This window comes from Sphaerodactylus townsendi, linkage group LG03 (assembly GCF_021028975.2).
Source record: "Sphaerodactylus townsendi isolate TG3544 linkage group LG03, MPM_Stown_v2.3, whole genome shotgun sequence".
NCBI lineage: Eukaryota > Metazoa > Chordata > Lepidosauria > Squamata > Sphaerodactylidae > Sphaerodactylus > Sphaerodactylus townsendi.
Window position 1 is genome coordinate 78,249,139 of NC_059427.1, and position 21,433 is coordinate 78,270,571.

General features: G+C 40.1%; 1 protein-coding gene across 2 annotated transcripts in view; it reads right to left on the minus strand.

Moving 5' to 3' along the window:
• Positions 1 to 21,433, minus strand: part of GALNT10 (polypeptide N-acetylgalactosaminyltransferase 10) — a 63,312-nt gene that overhangs the window by 28,252 nt on the left and 13,627 nt on the right. For both annotated transcript variants that reach the window (XR_007243856.1, XM_048488672.1), the window contains exons 2-7: positions 17,512 to 17,614; positions 15,679 to 15,817; positions 11,104 to 11,270; positions 8,385 to 8,570; positions 4,034 to 4,217; positions 2,612 to 2,729 (exon numbers count right to left, since the gene is read on the minus strand). Coding sequence is in view for 1 of the 2 variants with exons in the window: in XM_048488672.1 (XP_048344629.1) it covers positions 2,612 to 2,729; positions 4,034 to 4,217; positions 8,385 to 8,570; positions 11,104 to 11,270; positions 15,679 to 15,817; positions 17,512 to 17,614 (897 nt within the window). In the remaining variant the exon portion in view is untranslated. The remainder of the gene's footprint in view (positions 1 to 2,611; positions 2,730 to 4,033; positions 4,218 to 8,384; positions 8,571 to 11,103; positions 11,271 to 15,678; positions 15,818 to 17,511; positions 17,615 to 21,433) is intronic.

A 21,433-nucleotide genomic window follows, 5' to 3' on the forward strand; every position in this document is an offset into this window, starting at 1 on the left:
GGTAGTTTTTGCTCCTAGCGTTCCACTTGCATCTATGGCTGGGATCTTCAGAGGCATGCCATAGTAAGATGTGTTTCTCTCCATGACATGGTCATTTGGTGGATTGTTCCAAAAGTTTTAGAGTGGATTTATCCTGGTTAACCAACTGTATTTAGTAAATGTGCAGATCAGTAAAAGACTCATCATCAGATATCTGATGCAAGATGCTTGCATGTATTTACTTACTATTTACTCTAATGACATCCAGATTCAGTTCCTCTCCTACAAGCAAACTGTCTTGCACTGTACCCTTTCATAGTGTCTTGTACTGTGCTGTCTTGTACTGTAACCTTTTATGATTGAATAGGGCCCTTCCCAAAACTTCATAGGTACTAATACTTTGTTTCCTTGACGATTTTAAAGACTTGTTGCTTTTTTAAAAGCTGAATTCTTAGTTGAAGTACATAGTGAAGATAGAGATAATTTCAGTTACAGAATCAGTGGCTATAACACCCTGTTCTCTGACTATATTATTTCAATCTGAAAAATAAGGAAGGATTTCAGCAATGTAATGGCATTTTTCTTCCTGAAGAGACAGCACATCAGTCTCTTGAATACTGATTTTTCCTCCAAGTTCTACAATGACCTGTATGCAAAATGAAACCAGAGTTCTGCCAGTAATTTGCAATTAACACACACACTTAACAGACACCTAGATGTAGAGTACATACATATATATGCACTGATAGGTAATTAAGTACAGAACAAGCTTTGTTACCAGGCACTTGATTATCCAGAACACTCTGTTACCAGCCAGACCTGAGGTGAGATAGGGGAGAGGGGCTGTTTTTAAGAAGCAGTGTCTCTACCTGTCATCCTCCCCTAAAGGATGCTCTACCAGTACAGGCCAAAGATGGAAGCCATCTCCTGTACTGGCTCAGTGGTATCAATAGGGAAAAGATCTACCTGGGCATATCTCCCTGTCATCATTAAAATGAAAGCCATCAGGAGAGACAAAGCCCAAGCACGGGAAAACCAGTCCCTGCCTTAGGACTGCAGTACACGTGGTCTCCAGTTTACAAAGCATATGCTAACTAACACAATCAAAGCTAGCTGTTCTTCAGCTCACTAGCTGTTCTTCAGCTCACTAATTTTATCTTTTGTTTCCTGCTTTACCTCTGGGAAAGACCACATCCATTTGAACTGGAAAGGCCCGAAGTTGTGATTTCATCAACCCCACTAAAAATCTAATCATTTCTGGACTCTCCCTAGGTCTGAGCCATCAAGCCAAGTGTCCACCTCATTGTGCTCCTTCAGAGGACAGCAGCCATCTTTGTCCAGGAAGATTATTTGTTTATTTTTAAATTTTCTACCCTGTCCTCCCCCCGAAGGGGCTCAGGGTGGCTACAACATTTAAAACCAACAATAAAACATTATAGAATTAAAACAAATGAATAATTTATAAAACACTCATCTCTGATGGTAACTTATTAAAACCCACATATACCCCACCCCCGGGAGACCAAAAGATGTTATTCCCGCTGGCTCTCAAGGAGCTCTCCTAACTTTGCTAGAGGTCAAAATTTTCCTATAAATTAACTGCCCACCTTGCAGTCAGTGCTCAGTGTTTCTGGACTGACCTCTGGTCTAGTATATTGTGCCCAGTGTTTTCTGGTTTAGTTATGGTGTGTGCCAACTGCTTTCACCATCTCTTTGGAGCTCAGTGTCAGCCCTGAACTCTGCTTCTCAGACCATTCCTCTTCTGGCAAGCAATTATTATCCAACCTCAACCTCAATATATTCTAAACCCTATCCTTCCTCCCTTTCTAAGTCTTAGGACTCTCCAATATTCTTTTGTGTGCTTTAACCCAATTCTGTGCTTGTAAATTTACTGTTTTTACTTCCAAATGAAATTTGTTAGGATTGAACCCTAACCCCTAACCCTAACCCTAACTGTACTTCTTAGTCGCCTGCAGATTTCTAATGGTGAACAACCCTGGTATAAACAGGTAGACTGACCCAGTTATATTCTCTCGCAGAGCAAGATCTCCCTCTTGCTAATTTCTCAAACAAAAAGGGGACTTACCCTACCATTTCAGCTAACAACGCAGTTAAACTGTATCACCCAAAGGGCAAGGTTCCCCCATTCAAACACTACACCACTGCAACTATGGGTGCTGGTATACCCCAGTCCTCCCACTCCAGCTGGTCAGCTTGATGACCCCAGTCATTGCTAGCCTTCTGAGAACCAGCACTACCAGGTGATTTTGTCCTCTGGTACCTTGTTTCTGCTGAACCTGCTACAACTTTTTTCTGAAGTTCCAAGATTTCTGCTATAGTCAGTCTTCTGTAAAATCTATTTGGCTGATCATCTAGTCACTTCTGCACTATGTATGCGTACACAAAAGAATCCATGTTAGAATCCACTCATTAGAGGCAAATAACCAGATGCTTCTTATCCTTGGTTTCAGGTAATAGCAGTTTTCATTACAAGAAATACTACAGAAGCCCATCTAATTTGACAATTTTACTTATAAATACATACACAAGAAAAAACCTAGATATGAATAAACTTGCATATTATGCCCTTATTCTCAAACTTCTTACTGTAAAGCAAGACAATGGAACTCACCTTAAATGATATTTCATATTGTTCTCCTCCCCATATCTCCAGACCTGCATCATATCCTCCTAGCTCCCAGAACCACTTTCTATCCACTGCAAACAGTCCTCCAGCCATTACAGGAGACCTGAAAGAACATCACCTTCTGCATTAAAAAGAATGTTAATGAAGAAATCTAAAGAATTATAATACTACCAGCTTGATCCTAAACAATAAAATGTTAAGTCACTGAATGTCGTGACGACGAATCCTCAGCCAGCGAGGGAGGATTGGTGGGAGTTCATCGCCTCAACATTCCTCCTGCCCAAAGAGCAGCGGCGTCAAAGCCCTCCTGCCTCCCCAAAACCTGAGCTGGGCAGTGGAGCAGCCGGTTGGCCAGCCGGCACCCTCCTCCTGCCCTTCCTACCCCCAAAAGCAGAGCATGGCACCCTCCCCCTGCCTTCCCACCCCCAAAAGCCAAGCCAGGCGCCCTCCTCCCACTCTTCCCACTCCCCAAAACTGAGACCGGCTGGCACCCTCCTCCTACCTGCCCACATCTCCAAAAGTTGAGCTGCCCTACCAGCTGGTAACCTCCTCCAGCCACCCCCAACTCCAAAAGCCAAGCGTCCCTCAAACCCAAAAGCCAAGTTTACACCACTGCAGAGGGGGATGCTTCCTAGGCCCCATTGCATCTTCCCCCTCCCCCTCGCAATGGGCTTTTGCTGCTAGTCTTCTCATATTTTGTTCAATATTTGTCTATCATTGCGTTATAATGCTTTTACGCTGTTTCAGCAAAGTAGATATTGCTTTTCAATAAGCCTTTGTACTGTGAAACCGAGAAAGGCTTTACAGAACATTCTTCAGAAAACAATCAATGCAAGCCTTCCAGAAGGCAAAAAATGTAAGCATGGGGGAAAAAAATCTGAAGCTGTGTTTTCAACAAAAACTCAGTGTTTCAAATATTAATGTCCTCACTTGGTTAGATGAACTGTCAAGAAACCAAAAATCAAACCTAACATTTCTGGAGGAGATTACTGCACTTGAATAGCTAACCTTCAATTTAATGATGCAGCATTCTAACCTAGGCATAACAGCAAAAATAGTGGCTATTTTGTACAGAATAGCAATAATTGTGATACATTAAAAATTATTCAATAAACATTCCTTAGCAACATCTACTAACTTACAGTGTTATTGTTTCGCACAGTACCAAAGTATTAAAGTGCATGTCTGTAACCACAGCAATAAGCTATATTGTATGCCACATTTTATAACAGTATTGTTCTGTCGGTGGCAGGTTTTGTAAAATATGTTTTACAAAAGAGGTCACATGAACCATTATCTACAGAGAACCAAAGGACAGTTTCCATCAAATCAAAAGCCAGGAGCCTATTATCTCCAAAACAGCCTAGCTTGTTAGATATCTATTGGTGCATTGTTTCAAGAACTTACTCAAAAGGGTCACTGGGGTCAGATTTCTGTAATTCAGGAGGAATTGGAATCCGCTTGTAATACATCTCCCAGTCAAATGCTCCTCTCATTGCATCTCCAGCTTGTGTTTCATAGCCAAAGTGGTCATGGTCTATTACATCAATCATTGGACAAACAATAGACTTGCGATTTCGAGCAATGCGGTCTGTGGAGAACACACAAATGTGTTAAGTTCATATTTTCTCTCTTTCATCTGTAGCAAAGAATATAGTACAGAACAGTTCAGCCCAGCATAAAGGCAGCAATTAGAACTGCTATAGAATAACTACATTCAACTTTCTTCATTTTGTTACCACAAAACATACTCAGTTTTAGTTTGAAATTCAATACCCTTCCTTCCAGTGTGAAAAAACTTCTCTTGTTTCTGAATACAGGACTTCTGTTTTGCATTTCAATTTTATTTTTCCTCTGCAATTACTATGTAAAAGAAGCATTTAATTACAGCAACTGTTGTCAAGAGCCAAACATTCTCTTTTAAGCAGCATTTCGTTTTTACCTATTTATTTATTTAATTGAATGTAATCTCACCCTTCTCAGTCTTAGCTGGGCTCAAGGTAGCTAGCAAACATGTTAAATAATTACATAAAAATATATACCTATTGATATATGAACTTGGACATATAATTGGGAAGGGGTACATGTTAAATAACTACATAAAATATACCTTGTTCATATGATTGGTAAAGGGTATATTGGTTGATATAGTTTTATGCGATCTACTTGTATTGCACTTCTGACAGTGAAGCCTGTGACACTAGATTCCCAAGCTGGTATGGCATTCAAGAACATTCCAGTTGCACAAGGATCAGAACTCTCAGAATGTTGCAGTCTAGTTTACATAAGGAAAAGAAATGTCACTAGCCTAACAGGGAATTAAAAACCCACAAGTCCAAAGAACATGAGTTGGTTTGTGGGATAGGTAGTGGACTGGGAACATATCCCACAATGGAGGAGAGCTAAGGAACACAAAGCTCAGAGGTCTTCCAACTGAGTAGTGAAAAGAGAACAATGAACTGAGGAAGATCAACCAATGGGGTGGGGGGGGAGAGATACTTGGAAAGATAATTGGAAAGGAGGCTGTGGAGAAATCTCTTGGACTTAGGCAAAATGTGCTATAGGTACAGGTACATTCAGGATTGCTATGAAGGCTAAAAGATGAAGACCAAATCAGGCAAAGGACTGAACAGTAACATGGAGAAAGGAGACAAAAAGAAAGCAGGACTGTGGCAAAACTTCCTACTCAAACTGGAAGAGGCTCTCCCAAGTGTCATTTAGAGATTTTTCACCTGCTCTCTGGACTTTTCAACAGGAGAAGCTGGTGACTAAACCTGGGATTTCTACAGGCAAAGCAGATCTTCTAGTAAGTCACAATCCCTCCCCTGCCAGCAGGCTTTGAAAGATAGCTAGTAGATTTGGAAACACATCCTCTAAAAGAGGGAAGCGAAGGAGCAAAAATATATAAAGGTAATTTGGAGGGACTGTGAACCAGTAGACACAGAGTTCGTACTTGTTACAAATCCTAACAGGAATGTGGTACCTTTAACATGTTCACAGATGGGGAATTATGCCAATTATTATCCGGCAACCTTAAAAGGGCAATGAGAGCTTAAAAATGGGGTGGAAATAATGGATTTCAGATTTGAGATAACTAGACAAATTATTTAACTGCATGATTCTAGTGAGTATGCGTATACAATTGCTGAAAAAGGATGCATCTAAAAGATCATTTTTACTTGGCACCAGCCAAAAATTAACCATGTATTCAAGTGTCTTAAAAGAAGCTTGCCTGCTTGCTTGCTTGCTTGCTTGCTTGCTTGCTTGTTTGTTTGTTTATTGGGTTTATAAACCGCCCTCCCCCGAAGGGCTCAGGGCGGTGAACAAATTAGATAGAGCACAGCATTAAATTGGATACAATAAATATGGATTAAAACAGCTCCAATAAGATAAACCCTACCCCATTTAAAATGCAGCATCAATTAACTTGAGATGGCGCCTGTTATCAGTTCCCACAAGACCCCAAAAGGGGAGGGGTGGCAGGGTCCCCATGATGTCATAAAAGGGGAGAGGAAAAGGAGGGCCCCTTATCAACGGCTGGTCTCCCCAAAGGCCTGGTGGAACAGCTCAGTCTTGCAGGCCCTGCGGAACTCAGCAAGATCCCGCAGGGCCCGGACAGCTGATGGAAGAGCGTTCCACCAGGCAGGGGCCAGAGCTTAATTATTTGATGAACCAAATGTTATTTTCTAGGTAAAAATCTAATCTGTTTGGTATTTAATACATATTTAAAGAAATCTTATCCCTTTTAATAACACTGCTGATTGTTGCATTTGCCTCAGATACAGCTGGACACAACCCTCATTTTATTCAATGAAACAGTAGTTAAACTGTCTTCTGCACACGTTTTCAAATAGTTCAGTAAGCTAATATGCCACTCAATCATAATTTGTGTTCCAAATTCAAAGCCAAATGTAGGCATGAAACAATTCGACAAAGTAACATAACATATCTTGGTAAAATAACAAAATATGATAAATTTGAGTGGGAAGCAGATATAACTGCTGAATTGTATTAATGTAAGACTAGCACATTCCTAAATATCTAGGACTTCTTTTATAAATTGCCATAGTTACTCCAAAGACAACCTGAAATATGTGAAAAAGTACACACTAAAGTTTTTTAATTACTGTAAACAAAAGTTAACTTTGTTTGCATATTTAAGACAGTCTCTTTTTCTGAATGACAGATTTTGTCCCAGATTTTTTTAAAAGGCTGATTGTTCTAATGATCCTGTAATTTGTTCAATTTTGTGTTAGCTTTCTGAGGCCCTGAACTATAAAAGAGAGGTAGTCCAAGTAAATTTGTTGTAATTAAGTTTAAGAAGTAAAGTTACCCTGTCTACCCTTTGGTAAACGTCCTCCTTTGGTAAACAGGGTAACTGTACTGCTTAAACTTAATTACAACAAATTCACTTGGGCTACCTTTATTTTACAGTTCAGGGCCTCAGAAAGCTAACATAAGTTGAACAAATTACAGGATCATTAGAACAACAGCCATTTTTTTTAAGTCTGGGACAAAATTCCTGGCATAAAAGAATGCTTGTTACTAATATTCATTTTGCTAGGTGTGTCCTGTTTCTAGTTAATAACTGATCTTGGCTTATTCAGACACCTTTTGTCCTTACATTGCAATTCTTCAACTGAGCACTGGCAAGCACCCAAAATGCTGCCAGTCTAAACAACTAGAACAAGCATATGGGAAAAATTGTGTTGTGCCTAGGTCTGATGTGACATTACCCCATGGGTCAGTCAGTGCTTGCATAGGGGACTACCTTTCCCTTAGTTTTCTCAAGCTAGAAACAGCCCAAACCAACAGCCCTATCAGATTCTCATCAATACTACAGTCAATAACATGTACAGAGGGAGGGGAGGAGTAACAACTAAGAACAGCTTGCTGAAGTAAATAAATGGAATGACGAACACAAATTGCATGGAGGATTATAGCTAAATCTCTGGCTGATACAGAGGAACTTGCATATACCATTTCAAATATAAAAATGGTTCATTTATTAAAAAATAGATTTATTTATACAGCACAAGAGGAAGACTAATTTCAAAAGCAGTTAAGAACAAGGATAAGAAAAATGCTGATCTGAGAATAGTTCTGACACTGATTTTTGTAAGGCCGAACTGATGAAGCAGTCTCAGAGATACCATAGCAGCTGCTTCAGCTCTTATAAAGAACCAGCTGTCACAGCTTGATGAGTTTTATCTACTGTACCACATTTGCCTAACTGCAGGGGAGAAATGAGACATGATATAAGAGATTATCTGAACTGCAGGGATCTTCTGAGCAGCCCTCCCTGGTTCATGTCAAGTGTACTATACTGTCTGGATGATGAGCAACATTAATCTCAAGGCAATAAGGGCTTTGCATGTCTCAGCCATGCAACACTCCACCCCTTTTCCATGATGAAAAAACAGCCAACTATATTGTTTGATGCTTATTGGAACATGGGTCACAGAGATACCAAGGTTATCAGATAACCATGGTACATATCATTACACATCAAAATTATTCCATTAGATTGTCTGTGAAAAACTAAGTTGGGGCGGGGGAGGGGGAGGGAAGGAAAAGTCTCTTACTGAAGTGTAATACTTCTTCAAAGTATTTTGCTGATCTAACGATCACACAAGATTACCTTGTGGATGATTTCCTGATATGATGGATTGATCTATAACTTGAAAATGTCGTAAGCAGCTCAGCAATGACTGTCCTGTGACTGTCAGATTAATACACAAAATTTAAAATCACTTACCTAACAGAGGGGGAAGCCAGTTCACATTGGCCTCACAATGAGAATCCAAGAAGGTAATAACATCTCCTATTGCTACAGAAGCCCCAAGCATCCGGGTTCTTATCAACCCTTCTCTTTTCTTGGTTCGGAGAATCCTCACTTTGGGAAACCGTGCCATATAGTCCTCCAAGCGCTTCTTCAGGTGTTCTAAACGAAAGAGTTAAAAGGCTTATCAACAGTTTCTGATTACTTCTCCAAATTCAGAAGTACATTTTGACATTTCAGTTACATTCCAATAAATGCATATTTTTATAGATTTTGCAAATGTTATATTTACTTGTGCATCTGACTGGTGGAAAAAGGACTAAATGTAAAAAAAAGAAGCAAAATGCAAGAAGACTGGAAATAAAGCGAGTGGAAACAATGAAAAAGGGCCTGAAACTGGAAAAATACATAAACATCAGAAACATCCTCAAAATCACTTTATAAACTTGAATAGGAAGCCTGAATTCAACAGGATGGGTTGGACTGTTCACTATGAGAATATGGATTTGCTTATTGACATTTTCAAATAGTCAAAACCATCATTGTAGTTTAGTGGCTAGAGTGCTGAACTAGGACTGGGGAGACTAGCGTTCAGTTCCCCCTTCAGCCATAAAACTCTCTGGGTGATTTTGGGCTAGTCATTCTTAATATCTCACAGTGTTGCTCTCAGGATATAATGTATGAATTGCTACCTGAAGTTTTTTTCAGGAAGGGGCAGAATAAAGCATGATTTTTAGACTGAACAAGGGTCATGTTTCATAACATATCACATCACCCTTTCATTCTAGTCAGGCTAAGAGCCAGCATGATGTAGTAGTTAAGAGAAGGTGGACTCTAATCTAGAGAACAAGGTTTGATTCCCCATTCCTCCACATGACCAGCAAACACTTATCTGGTGAAGTAAATTTGTTTCCACATGCCTACATTCCAGCTGGGTGCCACAGTTCATTCAGAACTCTCAGCCCCACCTACCTCACAAGATGTGGGGAGAGGGAGTTTTTAAGCCCTGTTATCACCTTACAGGAGAGAAAGGGGGAGTATAAATCCAAACTCTTCCTCTTCGCAGAAAATTAGTTTATTTCAGTAAATCTTTTTGTCTGGCAGTACTGTATTACACATTGATTAATAACACAAATTTGTTGATTAAAGTCATGCAAAGATGTGTAGTTGAATGCAAATACAATTACTTAACTGATCGGCATGCAGGAATCTTACACGTGTGCTATTAATAATGCAAGCAAATTTCTTCACCATTGCTTAGCTAATCTGTTGACTGCAACATAAGACTAATGCACTTTTTACCCCAGTTCACTTGATACCAGTTGGGATGCTGCTTTATACTACCACTGTGTCTTAGGCAAATTGCTCTCTTTCAGGCTAATCTATTGTACAGGACTGCTGAAAGAATAAAACATTACCCAGTGTGTTCCTGGAGAAAGGGCAGAATATAATTACGGTAGTACAGTAACAAGCAAACAGAGGCATAGCTAGGGAAAATGGAGCCCAGTGCAAAATCTGAGTCTTGTGGGGGGGGGCGCCCCTGTGCGTTTGTGTTTTTTGTATTTTTAGTGTTTTTTCAGTTTTTGGCCTGCAGGGGGCACAGTTTTTAGGCTAGCAGCACTGAAATTCAGGGTATCTTTAGGAGACTCTCCTGATGATACCACCCAGGTTTGGTAAAGTTTGGTTCAAGGGGTCCAAAGTTATGGACCCTCAAAGGTGTAGCCCTCATCTTCTATTAGCTCCTATTGGAAACAGTGGGGGATGGGGGCACCCCATTTGGGAGTCCATAACTTTGGACCCCTTGAACCAAACATCACCAAACCTGGGTGGTATCATCATGAGAGTCTCCTAAAGATACCCTGAAATTTTGGTGCTGCTAGTCTAAAAATTGTGCCCCCTGCGGCCAAAAACTGAAAACACTAAAAAATACAAAACCCACAAACCTGAATTTTTGCGCCCCCAGGCACACGCCCGGTGTAACGCGCACCCCCTGGCCCCCTCGTAGCTTCGCCTCTGCAAGCAAATTGCATCATATGTTTTTAATTTCAGTATTTTTATCACTGTGTTTTTGTGTAGATTGCTTTGAATTCTTGTTTAAGAAAAGTGACAAATAAATATCGAGTTCAATAAATACTGAATTCAATCTAGTGTAGTATTATACCACGCATTACAGTGTGATCCAGTTCCCTCCACTGTTTAGAACTCTAATGTGAACGAGCCAAGATAGCTAAGAAGTACTTAATTTGCTAGCCAGGGATCTTTAGTTCCTGCTTTATACAGAAAGAGAACTGTTAAAAATTGTAAAGACTATAGGGAAGAGTTTGGGAGTCACTGCATGGCTGCAAGTACCTCCTCACTGCCTGAAAAACAACAATAACAATGGCATGGAATCTGGGAAATAGCTATTCATCCTAAAGGAAAGTTTATTTTCATGCTGCATAAAGTGAACAAACAATTCCTAGCTTAATTATTTAGTGAAAGGATTTTATTGTAAACACAGACTCTCAAAATGTTTTGTAACCTAACAGCGCATAACAACATTTATCACATAAGTTTTGCCTGCAAAGCACAGAAAATCAAAATCCAGTGTTATTATTGTACCTGAAGGGATATATGCCAACTTATTTCAAGCCAACATAATTTTATACCATCTGGTTGCAGAGTTTGTTCTTATGAACTTCAAGATTTAAAGTACCTCGATCACTGAAATCATCCACCAGCACAATTTCAGCTATCAGTTTAGGAGGAGAGCGATTCAGAACACTATGCACTGTTCGGAGAAGTGATGACCACCCTTCATTGTGGAATGGAATTATCACACTGGTGTTGGGAAGTTTTTTGAAGTATAGTTTGCTGTTGCAGCTAAAAGACAGATGAATGAACACAGGTAACTAGTAGACATGAAATATTACTAACATAAGGTACAAAGCAGCAATTAATTTAATTGTATAAATTCATGAAGGACAGGACTTGTAGTAGCCCATATCAGGCAGAGTGATACTGTGCCTTACACTCTCCCACCAGTTTCCAGCCTCTCATTCTATCTAAAATTTTTTTAAAAAAAGAATACAAAAGTCTTCCCAAAGGACCAATTGCCAAATTCACAAAAAGTTGTCGTCTTTTAACACTACAGAGGGTACAGGAGGCGTCCTAAGCTAAAGAAGCACACTTTGATATGACTGGTGCTACTCAGCCAGACATTCGGCTCTGCATATTCTTTCAGCTGCTTGTGAATTGACTGTAAATGGTGAGGAAAATATTAATTATAAGATACTGAAGAACTTACAAATGTAATGTCCCACGCAACACAATACAAAGCTCAGGCTGTCCTTCTAGTTTGCCAACTAATAGCCCAAAGCAAAGCAATGTTCACAGTGCGTAGTTACTACCATAAAAATATCTTCCAGCTTAGTTGTGGTTTCATGCTTACATCAAGTTATGCAAGACTTCACTTTGTTCATGGCTGGTCATGCAAACAACAATGAGAACAATTCCTGGGGTGGGGGGGGGAGGGGCTGAAAAGAACTTATCTGCAATAGTTTCATGAGCTTATTACAAGGGATAATATGTATTGTGGTATATATACAAAGAATCCTTCAATGTATTTATTGAAGACTTTACTAAGGAATAGTCAGATACCAGGAAAGAATAGCAACAGCATCCCCAAAACCAACCAAACCATGTGACAAGGCCTAACCATGCTTAATTTATTTTTTGGATTCAGCAACTTAACCCTTGACAGAAGAAAAATCACCTAATTAACCAAGCATAGGATCAAAAAGCCATCAGAGTGAGTAACAGATATAAAAAAACTTGGGGTTCTATTGAGGACGAAGAGCAGGGATCCACAAGAAACTTGTGGGAGTATTGCCACCTTTCCTTCCTCTCCTCTCCCCCTATATCTCTCAGTCTCCTACTCTTTCTCCTTCTGCCATCTCTTTTCTTACACTCTCACTCTTCTCCATGCTAGTCATTTTCTTTCTCTTTCTGGCCTCTACCCCATCACTCTCTTTTTCTGCCCCTCATCACCCTCCCCCACTGCAACAGTGGCATCATCTGGTATCCCGGAATCACAGTGGATCTCCCAACTACAGAGATCAATTCCCATTAGAGTTGGCCAGCTCCAGGTAGGGAAATTTCTGGACATTTGAGGGTAGAAATGAAAAGCAACCTCAGCAGGGTATAATGTCAGGGTTACTTTAGAAGGGTATAATGCCATAAATGCTACCCTCCAAAGCAGCCATTTTCTCCAGGGAAACTGATCTGTAATCTGGTTATGAGTTGTAATTCCAGGTGATATCCAGCCCTCACCTAGAGGTTGGCAATACTATTTCCCTGGAAAAAAATGGATGATTTGCTGGGTAGAGTTTCTATGGCAGTGGTGGCGAATTTATGGCCCGGGTGCCAGAGGTGGCACTCAGAGCCCTCTCTGTGGGCGCTCACGCACAGAGTTCATCATGTGGGAGGAGGGTGGAAAATTACCCCCTCACACACACACACATCTAGGCTGGCTTGGGCATGATCCTTTACCTGGGAGTAAGATCGGTTGCTGGCAATGGGGCTTACTTCTGAGTAAACCCTCCTAGGATTGTGATTCACCCATTTGAAGCGTTGCACGGTTGCTTCACTAAGCTTACTCCTCAGTAACGCGCGCCTTGGAGCCAACCATTTTTTCTAAACTAAAACCTCAGTATTCAGGTTAAATTGCTGTGTTGGCATTTTGCGATAAATAAGTGGGTTTTGGGTTGCAATTTGGGCACTCGGTCTTGAAAAGTTTTGCCATCACTGCTCTATGGCATTATACCCTTCTAAGTTCCCTCCCCTCCTCAAACCCCACCCTCCCTACACTTCACACCTCGAATTTCCAGGAATTTCCCAATCTGGAGTTGGCAACCCAATCTCTCTCCCATTAGCCAGCCTACCTTTAACTGCTCCTCTTTTTGAGCTTTCTGTCTCTCCCCCCACTCCCAGCATCTACCTTGGACCAGATAAGCTTACATAGTTCTTCTCTCCTTCATTTTATCAGCAAAAACAACCTGTGAGGTAAGTTAGACTGAAATTATGCGACAGGTCTAAAATCACCAGCGAGCTTCCACAGCAAGATGGGGATTTGAACCTGGGTGTCCCAGACCCTACTTTGAAGCTCTAACCACTACAACACACTGGCTTTCACAGAGAGGCTGCTGTTGAATAGTTGCCTCCAGGTCTAGAATTGCCAATCTCCAGATAGAAGCTGGAGATGTCCCAGAATTACAATTGAACTCTAGCCCATTTAATTTACCCTTTCAGAGCTATGGAGGGGTAAAAAATAACTGAAGCCCAAAACTGTCAATTTACAAGATAAATTGCAAGGGAACTGGTGGAGAATGGAACACCATAGCCTATTTAATCTAATTAAGATTGAAAATACAAAGAGTATGAAGTTGCAAAATTCTGTAAAGAAAGTTTTAGCTCCCCTCCCCACAGCTTTTCAGAGTCAGTTGGGTCCCACTTTTTATTAAGGGTTTTTAAAGTTAGAAGCCAGTTCGACCTAAAATGATGATGGGTTATTTCCTACACTTTCTAGGGTATATAATACACAATATACCAGAGTACACACAAGTAAACAAAGTAACCACTGGTCAAAAGAATCAACATGTCCAACAGAACCTATGCTGAATCAGGGAATTCCAACAGAACCACGGACCAATGCTGTAAACTTAACACAACCATTGTCAAATCACAGAATCCAATGGCAAACAAAGGACGCAAAACAAACCAATTTAATAAAGGGACATGATGCAAGACTAACAGAATCTATTCCATATCACAGAATTTAAGCCATCCCAGCCTGGCAAGCCTATACTGTTACTAGACCGTCCCATGGTGTGTGTGTGTGTGTGTGTGTGTGTGGGGGGGCTTTGTTTCAAGACAACAGCATCTCTGCACATCCTGCCAATCCTTGGGGTGCCTAGAAAAGCCTTGCCAAAATGGGGAGCCGATTCTCTGCATTGGCTAGTGTACCAACAAGAGTGTCCCTTTTGAGCATTCCCAGTTTAGCGACTTAAGCTAAGTGCTCAACCCATTAGACTAATGGCCCAATAATTACGTTTTATGTCTCTCTCTCTTGTCTCTTCCCGGAAAGGCAAGTCTCTCCTTTGTCCAGGAAGACCAAACTTTCTTAGAATGGCCAGAGGGACCAACCTTCCTTATAAAATAAAATATAAAGTAGCCCATCGCCCAGTGTCCAGAGCCTACCTTTGAGTTCAGTTGTGCTGTGCGTCATCTGCTTTCTAACCTGCTTCCTTGAAGTCCAGCGCAGGTCGCTGGACTCTGCTTCACAGACCCAAAGCCACTTCAGGATCTGGCACAGTATTACCCCTAAGAATTCCGCCAATTCCTCCACTATTCCCAACCTATCCCCTCAACTATGTACTCTTGATTTGTACTTCATAAATGTCTGGTAACGCTCTAGAGCCTATTTTAAATGCCTAATAAAGGTGGTGGTTGTTGTTGACCTATCCTCTCAACTCTGCTTATATCCTAGGACTGTGTGTGTTCTACTGCTTTGATTATTGCATGCTTATAATTTTATTATTTTCCTCTAAATAAAATTGTTAAACTTACTTCGCTCTCCTACAGGTGTCTTGCAAAAACTGACTTCTATATACATAGGCAACCAAGATATTGAGCTTGCCCAAACCTTTGCTAAGCCAAGAGTCAACTCTCGCTAATTCCCCACTCTAAAAGGGACAGACTCCCACCGTTTTGGGTAACAATAACAATATCTGGTCAGAAGATGCTTACATGTAGACACTGTAAAATTGAAGAAAACCAGTTCGGGCTGGCTCCCAATATTACCACATACATTTTAATATTCTGGAATTTTTCCAAGACCCATTTCCAGCTACGCTGAAAAATCCTGAATACCACCTGGATACTGGTAAGATATTTCTGGGGTATATTTTCAGACCAATATCCAAATGCACAACCCAAGTTACAGTTTAACTGATCACAAAAAGAAAAACAAAACCACCAACAGTATAGTGGCACTTTCTTTCAGTTTGCACACAGAGAGTTAAGTTGCAGTTGTTGATAGGCAAGTATGGCACAACTTATGCTTCTTGTTTAATGTTTTACAGAATTCATTCTGTCACAATACCCTTGACATGTGTGACAGATACGTTCAACACCAGCTGCAACGATATTTTACAGCAAAATAAAAAATCAACTGAGGAATCAAGACCAGTAGAATTTTTATGTCATTAATAACAAGAAAAGTTGTACTCACTTTGGGTGTCTTATATCTGGCAGGGACCGATTGAGAGAAATTTTATCACTCACAAAAATATTAAAGCCATTCTCCCTGTATGCCTGGTCAACTCGCTCAGCATCACTCATAGGATATGGTTTTCCTTGCTCACCATTTCCTATAGACAAAAAATTGAAACAAGTTGATTCATTAACATTTATCATACAGGGGGAGGGGGGGCAGGAAGTACACAGGAAGGCTTTCTCCATGGCTAGCCCCAGACTATGGAACAGCTTCCCCCGGTAATTCACTACAAGCTGACCCTTTATGCTTTTTCATGTCTGGCTAAGACCTTCCCATTCACCCATGGCAGAGAAAAATAATCTAATGAGTTAACCCAGAGCTCCATCTGATTGGCTGGCTGCTGCTGCAGCTGTCTATAAATGGCCAGAGGGTGGGTGTTTGTGAGTCAGAAAGGAGAGACCAGAAGGAAAGCCAGAAGAGAGATGATAGAGAAAGGCAGAGAGCTGAAAGAGAGCTTTGCTGCTCAAGAGGCTGTATAGCCAGTTTTAATGAAGGACTTGGAAAGGCCAGGCTGTGTGTATGATACTTGAGCCTAAGTCCAAAGGGAAACATCATCACAAAGGCAATCTAACACACGGAGGCCTTGGTTATAGGTCTCTGCGAAGAAAGCACCTAGATAAGGGACAGTGAAGTCTCTGAGGGTGTGTGTTATTTAATTAACAGAATCAGGAGTGGGTTCCAGGTGGGATACCCCAGAGCCTGCTCTGTGAAGCCCAGTATGCCTCTCTTTAGTGGAAAGAGTAGGAGATTTAAGTATTTGTATAGATTTGTGAAAGGAAGATTTTCACTGAGAAAGAAGTTTAGTAGAAGGAAGTTTTATTAATACGGAGTCAAAGAACTGTCTGTAACAACTAAAAGGTTTATCAAAGTATTCCTGCCAAAGAAAAATAAAAGTTTAACTATCTTTGTAACATATATTCTTGTAAATCTGTAAATAAACATTCCATCTTTATTAACAAGTCTCAAGGAATAATTTGAGAGTGCCCAATCCAGTCTGATCAGAACAATCAGGTTTTGAAGGGAAAAGTAAAATCACGTTACAGAGCAACCAACATTTCATCAGAAGTGGCAGGGAATAAGTTGGTTAGGATCTCCTGAAGAACTTTGGATGTGTGCCCACTCACTCTGTGCCTAGGCTGCCTTTACGAGTGGTGGCTTAGGGCAGCAATCCCCTTTACAGTCATAAAAAACACTTATGGAAGCTATCTTTATTGCTTCTTTCTTTCCATTGCAGGCTCCTGAAAATTTGCTCCTGAGGATGAAAAGATGTCTAGAAGCAGCATGAGATAAAGCAATGAAGACTGTATTGGTTCTTAAAAGTTGTAAGGAAACAAGCAGGCATGTCCCTAGCAGACATATACTTCTAATGCTCTTGGACACAAGGACTTATGAAAGGATGGGAGGATATTTCTCAAGATGTTCACCTTCCTGCAGCATTCTTAGCAGTGAGTGGGCACTGTGGAGGGTTCAGGAGCTGCAAGAGGGAAGCAGCAAGGATCCTCTGAGTGAAGAAGCTTCTTACATTCACAGGTCTTATGATCAAAGCTACTATAAGATCCACTGTGGTAGTAGTATTGGGTTTCCCTGCTCAAAGAATGAACATAGGAGCCAAACTACTGGAAACCAAGATCCACAGAGGGAGCTTTTTTACCCTGGCTAGTACTTAATGTGAATTTTATGCAAGGGGTTTCCATTAGTTTCACTCATAAAGTTCTACAATCATTATTGCTCAAGATGAGATCACACCAAGGCTGTTCGCATGAACATGTCTCAAGTTCTTATCCGTACCTGTTCGTTCCAAATCTCTCCTTATGGCATCTCTATCATGCCAGTCCTTTCTCCTTTGCCCATTATCAAGGTGGACATCTTCCTTCTTCCTTGCATGGGAATCCTTGAAACAAATATTAAAGCTATTATATCAAGCACTTCAGCACCAAACAGAACTACTGATAAAAATTACATTTACAAAATATAATTCCAGTTCAACAATATTTCACTTCTATATCAACACTTCATGAAGTGGGTTAGTGACTAAGCTGTGAACCAAGAAGTCTTTGTATGTAAGTATGTAAGTATTTATTTATTATATTTTTAGACCGCCCTCCCCAGTAGGCTCAGGGCGGAGTACATCATAATTAAAAACATAAAATAAAATGTAAAACAGTAGTTCAATCTGTAATTTAAAACAATCAATATGGCGACAGTTCCCTCCCCCCAACCCCATCCATGGGGGGCCTGGATGACATGAGGGTCTGATGGCTATTCCGGCTGGCCAAAAGCCTGGCGGAACAGGTCTGTTTTACAGGCCCTGCGGAAACTTTGAAGGTCCCGCAGGGCCCTGGTCTCCTTAGGGAGCCTGTTCCACCAGGGAGGGGCCAGGGCTGTGAAAGCCCTGGCCCTTGTACAGGCCAGCCGGAACTGTTTTGGGCCGGGGATTTCCAGCAGACGCTCCTCCGAGGAGCGGAGGGCCCTAGCGGGCTCAAATCTTTGGCTCAAATCTTATCTGTAACAAACTCATTTAGTTCATATTCATTAAAAAAATTGGACTTAAACTCTATTATTTAAAAAATAAAGCAATAAATGATTTGGAAGGGAGAAGAACAGGTTCAAAGAGAGAGAAAAAGAAAGGATTTTAAAATGCTGAATTTTTTAAGAGTTAGAAACAAAATATGAAGCTTTCAATATCAGGGAGGGGAATGTTTACTTCATCTGAAGAGAAGCATCAGAAGGGAAACCTCCAGGAGAACAAGAACATTATTTCTTACTTCACTGTTTCTCACAGTCCTGGCTTTTTGTGGCCATTGTGGTGGAGAAAGTATCAGTCAGTTTGAAGCAAGTAAACAGGCAGGTAAACGTCTTTCCCTGCTTCCCTCTCCAAAAAATAGAACAGGAACACAAAAGTGCTAAGAACCACATCCTCATGGATAGCTGATCTGAACAACAACTAAAGGGGTCAGGGGATAAGGAGATTTCTTAAGTCTTAAAGAGATTGCAGAACCCTAAAAGGGAACATTTTGAAAAGGAGATTTTGGGGGTTTCCAAATTTCTTTTCCTCCTTGTGGGACACCAAGTGGATCCCAAGTGCCACATATTCTAACTTGCACTGAAACATATAAGAACTAAATGCAAGTACCATGAGATGACTGTGATCTTGTGATTCTCCAACTGATATTTCAGAATCAGTTTATGGCATTCAGCTTGGCATAGCATTCTTGAAAGAGTTAAAGCTAGGAATTAAAGTTAAGTTCCTTGCTAAGAAAATGTAAATGTGACTATTAAAGATGTTCCTTGTTAAAAAACTTTGAGGGTTTTTTTAAATTACAATACATGACTATAACTAGCATGTAAATTAAAGATGGTCCCTTATTTTTCTTGATGGTACACACGGGTAGCAATACAGGAATTCTTAGATTTTGCACAAATACATAAAACACATAGTGTACGAATGGCAACGTATTAATGTCTTATACAAATCAGTATAATTGCACTTGAGATTAAGTATTGTAGGAATGAACTTTCTATACACATTCACTATGCTACAGTTTATGTGAGACTAAGACACCTGACCTCTCTGGTCTGTAAAGTGTAAGTAACTTAGAGGATTACTGAACCAGAGCTTTAACAGTTACATTTCAGAGCAGAACAACTGGATTTGGCTTTGATTTCTACATAAATGTCTATAGGACTATGCCATAAATAAGCCCTTATGTTTTTGTACCAAGCTAACTAATTTGTGAACCATTTTCCTCTATAGTACAGATTTACAATATCAAAATTATTGTATCTCTTATTTTACTTAAAGTGAGATTTCATCAGACAAGCATTTAGACCTGCTACAAATGACTAGCTACCAAATGACTTGCACAAGTCCTTGCTTAAAATATTTCTAAAAGAATCTAGGTATATTCAATAATCAAACACAAAATATATTTGCTGAAGAGTTCAACAGAATCTAGCACAATCATCCAGGACTTAACTACATACATTCCCTTCACATTTACATCCTTCTTTGTTTGAAGGGAAAGAGAAAATAGTGGCAGAGAAGGAAATGAAAGTCCTTTTAGGTCCCCTGCCTGTGTTTTCCCACTATTCATCTTCCTGAGATCCCATTCAAAAGGAGAAGCAATACATCAGCGAACTTGGCACCACAACATGTTCCTTTCCATGTCTCTTTACCATAGAAGCCAAACATTTTAAGGACTAATAATTCCAATTTTAAAAAAAAGGACTGTGTGTACTTGGAAGCATTTAACAGTATTGAATTCCAACTCTCACAAAGGCAATACATTTGAAGAAGTTGATTTTATTTGCCTTCCCCTTCCTGGTTCCCCTCACATCCCCAAAAGCAGCAGGAAACTCTTCTAATATAAGTGCAACTAAGGCTCATTGCACACATGCAGAATAATGCACTTTCAAACTGCTTTCAATGCTCTTTCAAGCTGTGCGGAATGGCAAAATCCACTTGCAAACAATTGTGAAAGTGGTTTAAAAACGCATTATTCTGCGTGTGCGGAAGGGGCCATAGGCTACTAAAAGAAAAATAAATCAGGCTAGATCCTCTACTCTACTCACAGATGCAAAATCTAGGGAAAGGACAATTATTACCTGATTCCCTCCCCTTACTTATGCCCAATGGAAGCTTGTTCAGAACTCTTGGTAAAGGCTACAGGGAGAATGCCAAGCTGGGAGGGCCTGGGGCGGGGGGGATGTGTTACCAAAGACTCCTTTTAATTGTTGTGGTTACATATGATTAACCACTGAATATAAAGTTGTTAGCAACAGAATTTTGAACAGTTTCAAAAGCATGTACCGGTAATCAGAAAATTGTGAAATTCATGTAACTGCTGTAGTCTACAGTGAAGCAAAAGTTCAATGAAAGTTTCTATAGCAACGAGAATTATTTAAATAATCCTTTTTTATCCTCTAAAGATGACTGGAAGCAAAATTGTGATACACATGTATTTTAACCGTCATGATTTAATCCCACAGTCCCCGTAAGAAAAGGTCTGATAATCTGGCATAATAATTCATTCCAAAGTCAAGGTATTATGTCCATGAAGGGCAACTATGGAAATTCATTTTCCAAAAAAAAATCTTGGAAATGCCACAACATGAAACTTTTCAAATCTTCCAAAATAATTGCTTCCAATAAGCTACCACACATAAAATGAACCCCAGCCTGTATGTTTTTAAGCCAGTTCCTGAGTGTAGCTGACACAAGTAGAAATATCAGCAATTACTCATCCATTGTTGCACAAAATAAGTTTGCCAACTTTACTCAGCATTAAAATCAGTACAGTGAATTTATAAAGGGAAAACAGAATTTATTTTATTTTAAATATATAAGCTTTATTTCTCTCTTTCACATACATACCATCATTCATCCACGTCTCTAATTATGCAAACGTCCTGTAGAGGACTCCCCCCTTTAAAATATATATTTCCACTTTAAACCTTAGGGAGCAAAGCAGATAACCAAAATTCACAAGATTTATTTGAACAAATGCAGACCAATTTCAAAGTCATAACACTATCGATAATATTGCCATACTTTATTTTTCTTGGTCTCTCAGGGATTGTTTCAAACTTGCCCAAATGGCAAAAGTGTTCAATGCTTTCTTGTTGGCCTAGAGGAAAGGAACATTAAAAACAGATACTGAAATTAGCTCAGTCAAGTGCAAAAACTGGTTGTATGGTTAGCAACTCTACC